Source organism: Cucumis melo, chromosome 7, assembly GCF_025177605.1.
Source record: "Cucumis melo cultivar AY chromosome 7, USDA_Cmelo_AY_1.0, whole genome shotgun sequence".
Classification (NCBI taxonomy): Eukaryota; Viridiplantae; Streptophyta; class Magnoliopsida; order Cucurbitales; family Cucurbitaceae; genus Cucumis; species Cucumis melo.
The window spans coordinates 18,921,519-18,935,666 of NC_066863.1; the positions used below are offsets into that span (position 1 = coordinate 18,921,519).

At 34.1% G+C, this 14,148-nt stretch overlaps 1 protein-coding gene across 1 annotated transcript; it reads left to right on the forward strand.

The window, feature by feature from the left end:
- Positions 1 to 9,859: 9,859 nt before the first annotated feature.
- LOC127150131 (uncharacterized) lies at positions 9,860 to 11,035 on the forward strand. The gene is made up of 5 exons (XM_051086981.1): positions 9,860 to 10,037; positions 10,103 to 10,207; positions 10,299 to 10,371; positions 10,459 to 10,554; positions 10,636 to 11,035. Exons 1-5 carry the CDS (start codon positions 9,907 to 9,909, stop codon positions 10,717 to 10,719), a joined length of 489 nt encoding a protein of 162 aa, XP_050942938.1. The 5' UTR covers positions 9,860 to 9,906; the 3' UTR covers positions 10,720 to 11,035.
- The last annotated feature ends 3,113 nt before the right edge of the window (positions 11,036 to 14,148 follow it).

The window sequence follows — 14,148 nt, forward strand, 5'->3', positions numbered from 1 at the left end:
CATTGTGCATATTACATCCATAGTTTAATATAAGTGTTATATTATTGTAATGTATGCATGTAATATGGTTTTATTTAATTATAATTTGATTTTAATTATTTAAACCATAGTATGCATGATTATAGAGCTAATTAACTAATTTTATAGTAGTTATAAAATTTGATTATTAAAAACTGTCAACCTATAATAAAGAGTTGCATGCAAACATAGGATCTTAGGATTAATTTGCTTTAATTTTAAATTGTTTAGAATTAAATAGACATAAGATCACATTACTTCTAATAGGATTAGAATTAAGTCTTATTTTTAGTTTAATGAAACTAAATAGAACAAATAGGATTTAAGGTTATAAGGGAACTCCACTGGTAAAGTTATGTATAAGGCTGGGGCTACTTAAGTTGACGGTTTATGGAACACCTCCCTGGGAACTGACCCGGAACAGGCGTTGAATTAACCTTATTCCTATTAGCATAAGATGTCACTAGGTAAATTAAATGGTTTAATACACCTAGAAACTTTAGTGTAAAGTTTTATTATAAGTGTTATAATAAGAATAGACTTAGTTAGATTCATTTAGCCGGAATTTAGCTAAGTACAACTAAACCCTAAATTAATAGAACATTTTAGTGGGAGAAAAATGATATATATGATATATCAATTTTTTGCTCTCATGGTCCTAAGAGTTCACACGTGAGATCCATACTCGGCTTCGTGTCGCCTTGGACACGGTCTCCCTTCGGAAAGTGTTTGTATGGGTTAATAACAAGGTGAATAGGGGAAACGTTCATAGTAAGTAGGAGAAGGACGTGTATCAACGTATCTTACGGTCTCCTCCATTAGGTTGCACCTTGAGATTTCTATGATCCGCCTGTGTGTCGTCCTGGAGTGACCATCCCTTCGGAAGGCTTGATCATATAAGTTGGAACATCGCAAACTCCATAAATGGATAGGATTTCTTAGGTTAATCTTCAATAGTTGTCTTTCCTAACGATAGCCTGTTGAAGCGTACCTCTAGGATCTGAAAATGGTAGGGTCACACTTACGGGATGAATTAAGTTAGTTAATGAATCCTTGACCGAACAACGAGAGCTAAGAACTATAGGAATAAGAGTTATTCTGGTATTAGTAATTAGTTGAGATTGTCTCAATTCAGAAGAGGAGTAATTGATCACCCTTCGGTGACTGTTGCTCTAAACTTCTGAAGTATCGTTGCAAAAACTAAATCATTAGTTTTATTAGGGTTCTTTGATTGCTTGTTTTTTGCTGAATTGGTTGGATTATTTTGTATAATGGGTTAAGACAAAGATAACTAATAAGGTCAATTGTTTGCTATTTCAACATGTCTTCCTCAATTATTGCATTGCTTAAAAAGGATTAATTAACCGGTGAAAATTATGCGACGTGGAAATCGAAACTGAATATGATTCTAGTTATCGCTGATCTACTCTTCGTCCTTCCCTACTCAAAATGCATCCCAAGGTGTTAAGGATGCATATGACCGCTGGACAAAGGCCAATGACAAGGCCCACCTCTACATCTTGGCCAGTATGTCTGACATACTGAGCAAGAAACATGAGATCATGGTCACTACACGTCAGATCATGGACTCCCTTAGAGAGATGTTTGGGCAACTGTACATTCAGATCAAACAAGAGGCAAATGTTGCCTATTCTAGGAGGTTTGCACCTTCATCGTCTGGATCTAAAAAAATCAGAAGAGGAAAGGAGGGAAGGGAAAAGGTCCTACTGTTGCTGCTGAGAGCAAAGGGAAGGCTAAGGTAGCCATCAAGGGGAAATGTTTCCACTACAATGTTGATAAGCATTGGAAAAGAAACTGCCCTAAGTACCATGCTAAGAAGAAAGAAAAGAAAGGTAAATATGATTTACTTGTCTTGGAAACATGTTTAGTGGAAAATGACCAAAATGGTTGGATACTTGATTCAGGGGCCACTAACCATGTTTGTTCTTCTTTACAAGAAACTAGTTCCTTCGAGCAGCTTGAGGAAGATGAGATGACACTCAAGGTTGGAACGGGAGATGTCATTTCAGCTCGTGCAATGGGAGATGCTAAGTTGTTTTTCAGAAATAAATTCATGTTTCTGGAAAACTTGTACATAGTTCCTAAAATTAAAAGGAACTTAGTTTCCATTTCTTGTCTTATTGAACATATGTACTCAACTAATTTTTCTATGAATGAAGCGTTCATTTCTAAGAATGGTGTACATATTTGTTTGACTAAACTTGAAAATAACTTGTATGTATTAAGACCTAATGAGACAAAAGCAGTTTTAAATCATGAGATGTTTAGAACTGCTAATACTCAAAATAAAAGGCAAAGAATTTCTCCAAATAACAATACCTATCTTTGGCATTTAAGATTTGATCACATAAATCTCGATCGGATCGGGAGATTGGTAATGAATGGACTTCTAAACGAGTTAGAAGATGATTCATTAACTCCATGTGAATCTTGTCTTGAAGGAAAAATGACAAAGAGACCTTTTACAGGAAAAGGTTATAGAGTCAAAGAGCCTTTAGAACTTATACATTCAGACCTCTGTGGTCCGATGAATGTAAAAGCTAGAGGGGGTTTTGAATAATTCATCTCTTTTATAGATGATTATTCAAGGTATGGTTATTTATACTTAATGGAGCATAAGTCTGAGGCTCTTGAAAAGTTCAAGCAGTATAAGGCTGAAGTTGAAAATCTATTAAGTAAAAAGATTAAAATACTTCGATCTGATCAAAGTGGAGAGTACATGGATTTGAGATTCCAGGACTATATGATAGAACATGGAATCCAATTCCAACTCTCAGCACCTGGTACACCTCAACAAAATGGTGTATCAGAAAGGAGAAATAGAACCTTGTTAGACATGGTTCGTTCAATGATAAGTTACACTCAATTGCCTAGCTCGTTTTAGGGGTATGCAGTAGAGACTGCAATTCATATCTTGAACAATGTTCCCTCGAAGAGTGTTTCTGAAACACCTTTCGAGTTATGGAGAGGACGTAAACCTAGTTTAAGTTACTTCAGAATCTGGGTTGTCCAGCACACGTGTTAGTGACAAATCCCAAGAAGGAACCTCGTTCAAGGTTATGACAATTTGTTGGTTACCCTAAAGAGACGAGAGGTGGTCTATTCTTCGATCCACAAGAAAATAGAGTGTTTGTATCGAAAAATGCTACTTTCTTGGAAGAAGACCACATGAGAGATCATAAACCATGAAGCAAATTAGTATTAAATGAAGCTACTGATGGATCAACAAGGGTTTTTGATGAAGTTGGTCCCTCGTCAAGAGTTGATGAAACCACCACATCAGGTCAATCTCATCCTTCTCAATCATTGAGAATGCCTCGACGAAGTGGGAGGATTGTATCGCAACCTAACCGTTACTTGGGTTTAACTGAAACTCAGGTTGTCATACCAGATGATGGTGTTGAGGATCCATTGTCCTATAAACAAGCAATGAATGATGTAGATAAGGACCAATGAGTCTATATACTTCAATTCAGTGTGAGAGCTTGTAGATCTACCTGAAGGGGTAAAACCTATAGGGTGTAAATGGATCTACAAGAGAAAGAGAGATTCAGCTGGGAAGGTACAGACCTTCAAAGCTAGACTTGTAGCAAAAGGGTATACCCAAAGGGAAGGGGTTGACTATAAGGAAACTTTTTCCCCTGTTGCTATGTTAAAGTCTATAAGGATTTTCTTGTCCATCGCCACATTTTATGACTATGAAATATGGCAAATGGATGTCAATAATGCTTTTTTGAATGGCAATCTTGAAGAGAGTATCTTTATGTCTCAGCCCGAGGGGTTCATAACCCAAGGTCAAGAGCAAAAAGTTTGCAAGCTGAATCGATCCATTTATGGGTTGAAACAAGCATCTAGATCTTGGAACATTAGGTTTGATACTGCGATCAAATCCTACGTTTTTGACCAAAACGTTGATGAACCTTGTGTATATAAGAAAATCAACAAAGAAAAAGTAGCTTTCTTAGTACTTTATGTGGATGATATCCTCCTCATTGGGAATGATGTGGGATACCTTACTGACGTTAAAGCTTGGCTAGCAGCGCAATTCCAAATGAATGATTTAGGAGAGGCACAATATGTTCTTAGATCCAAATCATAAGGGATCGTAAGAACAAAACGCTAGCACTGTCTCAAGCAACCTAATATTAACAAAATGTTGATTCGACATTCGATGCAGAACTCTAAGAAGGGTTTATTACCTTTCAGGCATGGGGTTCACTTGTCTAAGGAACAGTGTCCTAAGACACCTCAAGAAGTTGAGGATATGAGACGTATTCCCTATGCCTCATCTGTGGGCAGCTTAATGTATGTTATGCTCTACACTAGGCCAGACATTTGTTATGGAGTGGGAATAGTCAGTAGGTATCAGTCCAACCCAAGGTTAGACCACTAGACGGCGGTTAAAATTATTCTCAAGTATCTTAGGAGAACGAGAGATTACATGTTTGTGTATGGAGCTAAGGATTTGATCCTTACAGGATACACTGACTCTGATTTCCCAACCGATAAGGATTCTAAAAAATCCACATCGGGATCAGTGTTCACACTGAATGGGGGAGCTGTAGTATGGCGTAACATCAAGCAAGGATGCATTGCAGACTCTACAATGGAGGCTGAATACGTCGCTACTTATGAAGCAGCAAAAGAAGCAGTTTGGCTTAGGAAGTTCCTACATGATTTGAAAGTTGTTCCAAACATGAACTTGCCCATTTCTCTATATTGTGATAACAGTGGCACAGTAGCCAATTCTAAAGAACCTCGCAGCCACAAACGAGGGAAACACATAAAGAGGAAGTATCAACTGATACGGGAGATTGTGCAACGAGGGGATGTGATCGTCACCAAGATCGCTTCGGAACACAACATTGTTGATCCATTTACGAAGACTCTCACGACTAAAGTATTTGAGGGTCATCTAGAAAGTCTAGGTCTACGAGATATGCACATTAGGTAACCTAGGGCAAGTGGGAGATGTGTAATGGGTATGATGATGCCCTAGCTTATTGTATTTATATATATACGTTTTATGTAATATACTTGTACATTTTACCATTTCCAATGTTTGAGGATTACTTTATTATGTACATCCCATAAGGACTAGAGTTTTAGTCCAAGTGGGAGTTTGTTGGGTTTAATGTCCTAAAACTCGTAGATAGTAAATATAATCAATTGATTGTAGATAGTAAAAGTGTTTTATAATTATAATTTCAATAAGTGTTATTGATTATATTATTAGTTTTTTCTTAATAACCTAAATCCAATAAACTAACATCCTAAGTTGTTTGATGAGTCTTGAACAGTATGTAGAGACATACGGGGATCAATGTTCAAGATCAGCTTAAAGGGTCTATAGTATAGGGTTAAGGTTGGGTACCTTATCTTGTTAACACTATGGATACGACTCACTTTGTATTTCATACAAACACATTGTTCCAAAGCGTTCATGTATGTGACATGCGGTGAGGGTATCCTATGCAATGAGTTTGCATAAGACTGGACCACGAAATAGTAATCACTAGATGTAACTCCGTTAACTAGTTGGATTTCTATTTCATTAGCATGACCAAGGTAACTTAGTCTTAATCCTGAGTGTATTATGAACTCCTGTTTGCGAGGGATTGTCCTTTGATTTATACGGGTGAGAGTGACCAGATTGCCAACTCAATATGCTTATCATTTTGGGGACAAGATCGAGTGGAGAGCTAGGAACATAATCACACAAGATGGAATTCACTCCTTCCCACCTTTAGGGTAAGTACATAAGTGTTCCCTTAAATAGTGTCTCCAGGACTTGAACAAAGGGCCCTACCCTTTCTATGACTCGAGAAGGGTTTTCTGTTTAGTGGTTGGACCATAAATAGGTTGTTCATTAGAGGAGCATTGGTATTTAAGGACTAGAAGTAACTCAGGGGTAAAACGGTAATTTGACCCAGCTTGTTTTACAAACACTTGTGAAGGACTAACTTAAAGAGTAATGAGATTTATTTATATTGGTTGTAATTTGAAATGTTCAAATTTACTTTGAAAATTAATATAATGTATATTGATACATTATAATATAAAGTTTATATTTTAATTGATGGAAAAACAAAAACCAAGTAGAGACATGCAGCAGCGAAAGATACAGATCATGCTTTACTCTATATGCATCTAAACGATTTAGAAGCTAACATGCACATGCTAGGACCTAAACGAAGAGAGAGGAAGGTAAACGATGTTCTTACCTTTGTAGTTCAGAACCTCTTCTTTAATCCAACACTTCTCCTCTGCCTGAAAAACACGAGCTAGGACAACCACCAAGTTGACCCACTATGTTCAAGACCAAGAACGGAGTTGTGGGACTCAGCTATGCGAAGAAAATTTTTTGAAAGAGAAGGGAGTCAATCATTTAGGTGTTACAATAGCAAAAAACTCATCCTTTTTTCATTCAGTAATGAGAAACTTTATATGAAATCTACATGCAAATTACATGCAATATTATTTCATATAAGTTCAACACCTCATCAATACATTAATTATTAATGGGATTAGTAGCTTCAAATTCACATTTAATTGCCACATTTCCCATTAACCGTTAATTAATAGAATAATTAACCAAAGGAGCATTTTGGTCATTTGAACAACTTTAGTCAAAGTCAAACTTTGACTTTTCTTAGTCAAAAGTCAATTTTTGACATTTTACTAATTTTCCCGTCTTGACTAATTCTAACCTCCCGAGTATGAATCCGTATTCATTTTCTCTAAAATTCAAATCATATTTGAAAATAAATTCGGTCAAAGTTCAAAATCAACATGTTGACCTTTTGACCGTTCTCTAAACTTTTTAAGCTTTTAAATATGAATCTATATTCATATTTGTTTAAATCATATTTAAACACAAAACTTAAAGTTTATTTTTTCTGACTTATATCTTATATATTTGTCGGTTTCTCTCTCTTTATCTTTATTCGAACAATTTGAATTACTTCAACATACTTGTTCTTAGTTGAATCCATATGAGCTAGTAGGGGAACCTAATGGACCTATAGATCATGGGCTCCAACGATTCGAGATTAACTGGCTAAACTCTTTCAGGCCGAAGTTAATCAACATTCGTTAACTAAAGAGTCATTTCACTAAAAACTCTCAGTTGCACTCCTCTCACTATAGATATATTTCTGTCCACCTGATATAACCATAATGGGTAAGTCGATCCTTCACACGTTGTTCGTAATCTTGGGTGGGTCAAAATACCGTTTTACCTCCGAGATTACATCTTCCTCCTTAAGACCCACTGATCCACTATTGAACAATTAGTTTAAGATCCAACCTATAAACCAAAATCCTTCTCGAGCCAATGAGAAGGTGGGGCCCCTCACTACTAGAAAAAGACCCTTTCTTGACGGTTGATTTTTTCTTTTCTTGACGGTTTCTTGAAAAACCGTCAAGAAAGGGGCGGTTTAATGAAAAAACCGTCAAGAATTTTGATTAAAAGGCGGAGGGGAGGCAATTTACAGAATTCTTGACGGTTTTGAAACGTCAAGTAATATGCAATGTTTCCTTGACGTTTTGGAACCGTCAAGTTGTTTATTTTACATTTTTGACATTTTTAAAACGTCAAGAATTATCATGAGTTTGATATTCTTGACGTTTTTTTAAAACGTCAAATGTATATATTTATCCTTGACGTTTTAAAACTGTCAAGAAATGTCGTTAAATTCTTGACGTTTTAAAACGTCAAAAAATTTCATTTTCAAATTTATTGATGTTTCTTGACGTTTTAAAAACGTCAAGAATGTTTTTAAAAAAAACCTATTTTTTTAAAAATATATTATTATTTTATTATTATTTTATATTATTTTTTAAAATTTTTAAATTTTATTATTATTATTAAATTTATTTATCTAAAAAAAACCCTAGAGGCTTCGCGTGGCTTTCATTCTTCTTCTTCCTCATCGCGAAAGGCCACCGCCTCGCGCCATTCACCTTCGTATCACCTCCGCGTCTCTTCGACGACGACGAAACCTTCGACGACGAAACCTTCGACGACGACGACGACCACCGCCGTATCACCTCCGCGTCTCTTCCGATTCGACGACAGCAGCTTCGACTACAACCGTCGCGTCTCTTCCGACGACAACCGCCGCATCACCTCATTCATCGACGACTACCCAGCCGTAAGTCATTTTATCATAGTTTTGATTTCTGAGTTTGAGTTCAAAATTGAAGTTACTTTGCTGCCATGGTTCTGATTTCTGAGTTCAAAATTGAAGTCATTTTATCATAGTTTTGATTTCTGAGTTTGAGTTCAAAATTGAAGTGACTTTGCTGCCATGGTTTTGATTTATGAGTTCAAAATTGAAGTCATTTTATCATAGTTTTGATTTCTGAGTTTTGATTTTGAGTTCATAGTTCATTTTATCATACTCATTTTGTCATTTTATCACAGTTTTGGAAGGATTTGAAAGAGAGAAGAAGAAAAATGATATGGATGAATTGAGATAATATAAACAGAATAACAAAGAAAAGGGAATGAATGCTGTGATTTCTCTTTTTTTGGTTGAAAGAAAAAGGTTGTTTATAGAAAAACCAAAACATAAAAATGAAAATGGAGAATTTGAATTAAAGGTGAAAGAAATAAACCGTGTCTTCTTTTGGAGTTTTATATAATCTAACACAAGCCAAAAATCTAAGCATTATGTTGGAGACCACATTTCTTGAATCTTATAATAACCAATCCAACCAATTGAAAATTTTTGAGTTGGTCCAAATTCTCTAAACTCAAATAAACCTTTCCACAAAGTATAGATACAAGAATGGGCCATGGTCCAAAAATGCTGAAGTTTTATAAAAAGAAAAAAGGAAAAAAGAAAAAAGTAAATGCAAGTTCTACCTCTCATACTCTAAAGTTGGGTTTGGAACTAGTTAAAAGTGGTTAAACAACAATAATTTAAAATTTGAGTATAGTTGAAAGTAGTTAAAAGAAAATAATTGGGATGATAATAATAATAAAGATGATGACGAATGAATATGGTTTTTTTTTTTATTTGTTTTACTCTGCCTTCTTTTTACTGATGAAGATGAGAAGGATGGGGAGATTTATAAATGGACGAGGGAATGGAGGATTTGTGAAGATTAAGGTTGTTGAAGTGTTTGGGCTGGGCTGGCCATGTTTGTAGCCCTAACTGATCATTTTACTATTTTTTGTGTTTTATAACCTAATTGTTGGATTTTGACTTTTCTAAATTCCTAAATTTAGGTTTATTTGTTTAAGTTAGTTTTTTGCTTTTTAATCTCAAGGGCACCCACATGGCTTGCTCACCAATTGAATGGTTGAAATAAGGTTACTATAAAAAAAAAAAAAAAAAAGGTATTTAATCTGTGAGATTTTTCTATGACTTTTATATACATGAGAGAATTTGGGTAGAAACAAAGTTTACGTTTATTTGAATGGTAAGAAAAGTATTATAAATACATTTTATATAATTTGTTGTATATAAAGGATTTAACGATGAAGTAAAAACGGTGACTTGTTTGTCAATTAGGTCGTTAATGGTGCATATGAAAGTTTTTATTTTCCTAAAGTAACTCCGTTTATTTTCCTAAAGTAACTCCGTTTATTTTCCTAAAAGTTAATACATGAGAACTTATCATGAAGTGCATCTTTTTTGAAAATTCAAGAGGACAAATAAGGAATTGAGATACAATCCTTAAAGACCATAATGTGTGGAATCAAATAAATAATATATAAACTGAGATAGATGGTTTGAAAGCCATAGTTTTACAACTTATTTATATCACAAAGGAGGTAAACAAAAAACAGATATGAACCTTATTTATATATTTTGTAGGTACTTGTATTCGTCTGTTAGTGGTTCGAAAGAAAATATGCAGTATGTCTTTGTAGATCCGTCCCTGATCTCTTCTGGAAACACACAAGAATCTCGAATTCGAAACTTGTGTAGTAGATTGATGGTGTCCAAACCCGACCAAGTAGTTCTTGCTCCTTTTAATCCCGGGTAAGTTTAGTTAGGGTATTGGTTGCATTTACAATAAAATAGTACTTACATTTTTGTATAATTAGGGGTCATTGGGCACTGCTTGCTATAAATGCGTATGAGGATACAGTGTTTTACCTTGACTCGCTAAGGACAACATCAAAAGCAACTACAAGATATGTAACCGACACGTAAGTTTAATCTTTTATATCATGTAGTGCTCTTAATTCTAATGCATGTACAATATTCTAAGATATGTGCAATCTTATCTTGGCAAAACAGAGCAATAGCAATATTTCACTCGCAAAAGAACATTAATAAAAGCAGGAAACAAACTTTATGGCGAACAGTAAAGGCAAGTATAAATATTTAAATTCAATTGTATTTTGTAGATAACTAGCAATTAAGACTAGTCCGTTATTCTAATTTATTGTTTTTATAGTGTCCACTACAAGTCGGGAGCACTACGTGTGGATACTATGTCATGAAGTATATGAGAGAAATTGTAAATAGGGGAAGCATTGTCATCTCGGATTCGGTATGTTATATATCAAACTATTTCTTTTGTACGTATAATAATTTTCATGAATACTAATTCATTTATTTTGCATGTCTACAGATTGATACACGAAAATCATACTCACAAGCCGAGTTAGATGAGGTGCGGGTTGAGTTGGTAGAGTTTTTGGGTTCGTACATGTGATCTAGGACTTATGACGTCATCTCTGCAAAAGGAAATTAACTTTATTTTTTGTGGCTGATTTTTTGAAATGTTCATATGGAGGGTAGAGGTTAATTGATATACTTTTGAGACTTTGTAGAGGATTAGAGTTTAGGTGAATTGTTGATAGGTGAACTGTTCATATATGTAGGGGGTTGCCATTATGAAAGTTTATGGATTGGGGATGATATACTTTTGGGCTAGGTTAGTTAAATAGATGATGTTTAGTTTAATTCTTGGAAATCTGTTGAAATTGTTTATATATATATATATATATATTGGTTTTGTAAATGATATATGAATATGATGCAAAGTTTTGGAAATGATATTGAATGGATGATGTTTAGTTGCCATTTGATGTATATTTGTTGTTTATATGTAGTTGAATTTTTGGACCAATGGGAGCATAATACAGGAAGAATAATATAAAATAAATTACAATTAAAAAAATGAAAAGTTGCTTGACGGTTTTCAAATGTCATTAACAATATATTTCTTGATGGCTTGCAAATGTCATAAATAACAAAATTCTCGACGGTTCTAAAATGTCATTAAAAAGCACTCTTGACGGTTCCAAATGTCATGGCAAAGAGTACTCTTGACGGTTATTAAATGTCATGAAAAATGAACTCTCGACGGTTTGTAAATGTCATGAAAATTGAATACTTGACGGTTTTAAAATGTCATGAAAAATTTACTCTTGACGGTTTTGAAATGTCATGAATAATCGTATTCTTGACGGTTTTCGGGCTTCATCATCTCATTCTTGACGGTTTAAAACAGTCATAAAAACGTATTCTCTTGACGGCTCTCAACTGTCATGAAAAATTGAATACTTGACGGTTAAAAAGTGTCAACGATATCAATTCTTGACACTTTTTACAACCGTCAAGAAAATGGCCTTTCTTGACACTGGATTCAACGACGGTTTTGAAAACGTCAAGAATACTCATTCTTGACAGTTTAAAACCGTCAAGAGAGTCAGTTTTTGTAGTAGTGCCTGGTTCAAGACTTGGATTCAGTCCTTAAGGGAACAACCTATCTACTATCCCACAAGTGGTTAGGAGTGAATTCCATCTTGCACCCTATGTCCCTAGCTATCCACTCGGTCTTACCCGTGAAATGGGAGGCTTATTGGGCCAGCGATGTTGAGCTGCCCTCATCTATGCAGATCTAAAGATACTACCGAATGAACAGAAGTTCATAGTTAGCTCAAGATTAAGATCAAGTTACCCAAGTCATCATAAATGAAATAGTCAGTTTATAGTTTACGGTGTTATAACTAAAAGTGACTACTTCGTGGTTTCAGTCTTATGCAAACCATTTACATAGGACGCCCCCACTCCCATGTCTCTACATGAACGATTCAGGATTACATCGTTTGTACTAACTACGGAGCGGGCCGCATCCATAGTGTTTATCCAGAATAAGGCGCCCAACCTTATTCATACACTATAGACCATTTGGTCTATTAACTTGAACTTATCCATGTTTATGTATTTACATAAAGCTCAAGTATATATGACAAATTAGTAAATAGCCTCGGGACCTTAAATTTATTGGTTTTAAGATTATAGCATTCAATAATAAATTTTATTGAATCAAATAACAAAATATGAGTTTTAGGACATAAATTCCAACATTAATTAGACTTTATTATATAAATTTAATTTTGGACATGATTCAAAATTAAATTACGAGAGAATAAAATATTTGAATGAGTTCAAATATTAATTTAATGTGAATTAGATTCATATTAAAACTATAAGTTAAAATTTAATGTGTATATGACACATATTAAAACTATAGGTTAGGAGAGAAATTTATATGTGAATATGATTCAAATTTTGGATTAAATTAAATATAAATATTTAATTTAGAAATTAATTAATTGGAGAATTAATTAATAGTTTAGTTTAATTTCATTTAATTAAATTTGATTTAATAAAATTAATTAAATTAAAACTATAGGTTATGCGAGAGATATTCATTTAAATATGATTTAAATGAAATATTGATTTAATATGATTTAATTAATTAATTTAATATATATTAATTTAATATTTATTTATTAAATTAATAAGAAACGTGGATGGTTTTCCCACGTTTCCATTTATTCTCTCTAACTTCCCTTTTCTTCCGTCTGAAGAAGAGGGAATTATTTGCGTAACAAAAACATAGAAGGCGTTCAGTGATTTTTTGCAGAAAAAAAAAAGATCATTCATTCTCTCAACTTTTTCGCTCTAAAAAAAATTTCCTCAATCCAATTTGGTTCCCACAAACCATGGCAATCAGAGAATAGGAAGGTTTCCAAGTGGTGGTGCCCAAGTTGGCGTTTGGTAGATTCAGAGTCGTCAACGAGAGTAAGTTCTTCTTATCTGTACTTTCTTCAAAGCATGTTTAACCATAAAAATTAGTTTTGTAATTTTTGCCAATATATTGGTATTTTTAAGGTTCCAATTAAAATTGGATCTTTGTAATTCTTCGGCTGTAAAGGGTTTTCATCCCTTTACAGTGGTCATGAAAGCATAAAACACAACAATAGAAGCCCTACAAATATACAAGAACAAAATTCCTTTCAAGAACACAAATTCAACCTCAAGGCAATGTAAAAAAACCATTAGAACATATATATGCCCCTTCCCTACAAAAGCTATGAATGTGTCTTAAGTTACTTTTAATTAACCGTTCTATAAACCTACAAAGTAGTAACAAAACAAAATGCATATAAAGTGACAAAGTGAACTCCTCCCTTCTAAATCCAACTAAAATTCTTTCAAGAGTAAACCAAACATATTTAATGTGCCAAACATATTTAATGTGGCTACCATGACTGCTGGATAGTCACCACAACAACCAAATTAAGTTCTTAAATCCACTAACCATAACTCAAAATTGTTATAATGTATCTAGTGGTCTGAGGATTCATCTTCTTGCCTTTGTTGCATAGCAAACTGTCTCGTGACGTCAATTGATCTTGAAAGTCTGAAAATGTTGACTTCAATGTGTCTTCAAAATCGTAAAATATTGACTTCAACATGGCTTTTTCCTCTTTTAAGTTTGTCAACTCTGCCTAAAGCTGTTCATACTTATCCCCAATATCTTTTTCAAACTGCAAGGAAGATGTACCACATGTTGCTACATTTTGGGTTGTGTTCCATTGATAACTTGTATTTCTACAAGTTATTGCAGTATTTTATGTAGAATAATGAAGCATAATTGCCGTGTACAAAGGAATAACATGAAACAAAATTAGTTGAAATAAGATAAACGTGTTATGCAAGTCACAAAAGGAAAAACGCCTATTTATGTAAAGACTCAACTTCTTAAACTAAGCTGAGGTCATTAGTTTAAGGTTCAACCCAAAATAAATCATTTAGACACGTAAAATTACATAAAACAAAATCTGTT

Bases quoted from the DNA above. Each gene is read 5' to 3' on its own strand.
- LOC127150131 (XM_051086981.1), top strand. From the start codon at position 9,907: ATGCAGTATGTCTTTGTAGATCCGTCCCTGATCTCTTCTGGAAACACA. The intron at 10,208-10,298 runs GTAAGTTTAATC...TTGGCAAAACAG, and splicing joins ACAAGATATGTAACCGACAC to AGCAATAGCAATATTTCACT. The intron at 10,555-10,635 runs GTATGTTATATA...GCATGTCTACAG, and splicing joins GCATTGTCATCTCGGATTCG to ATTGATACACGAAAATCATA.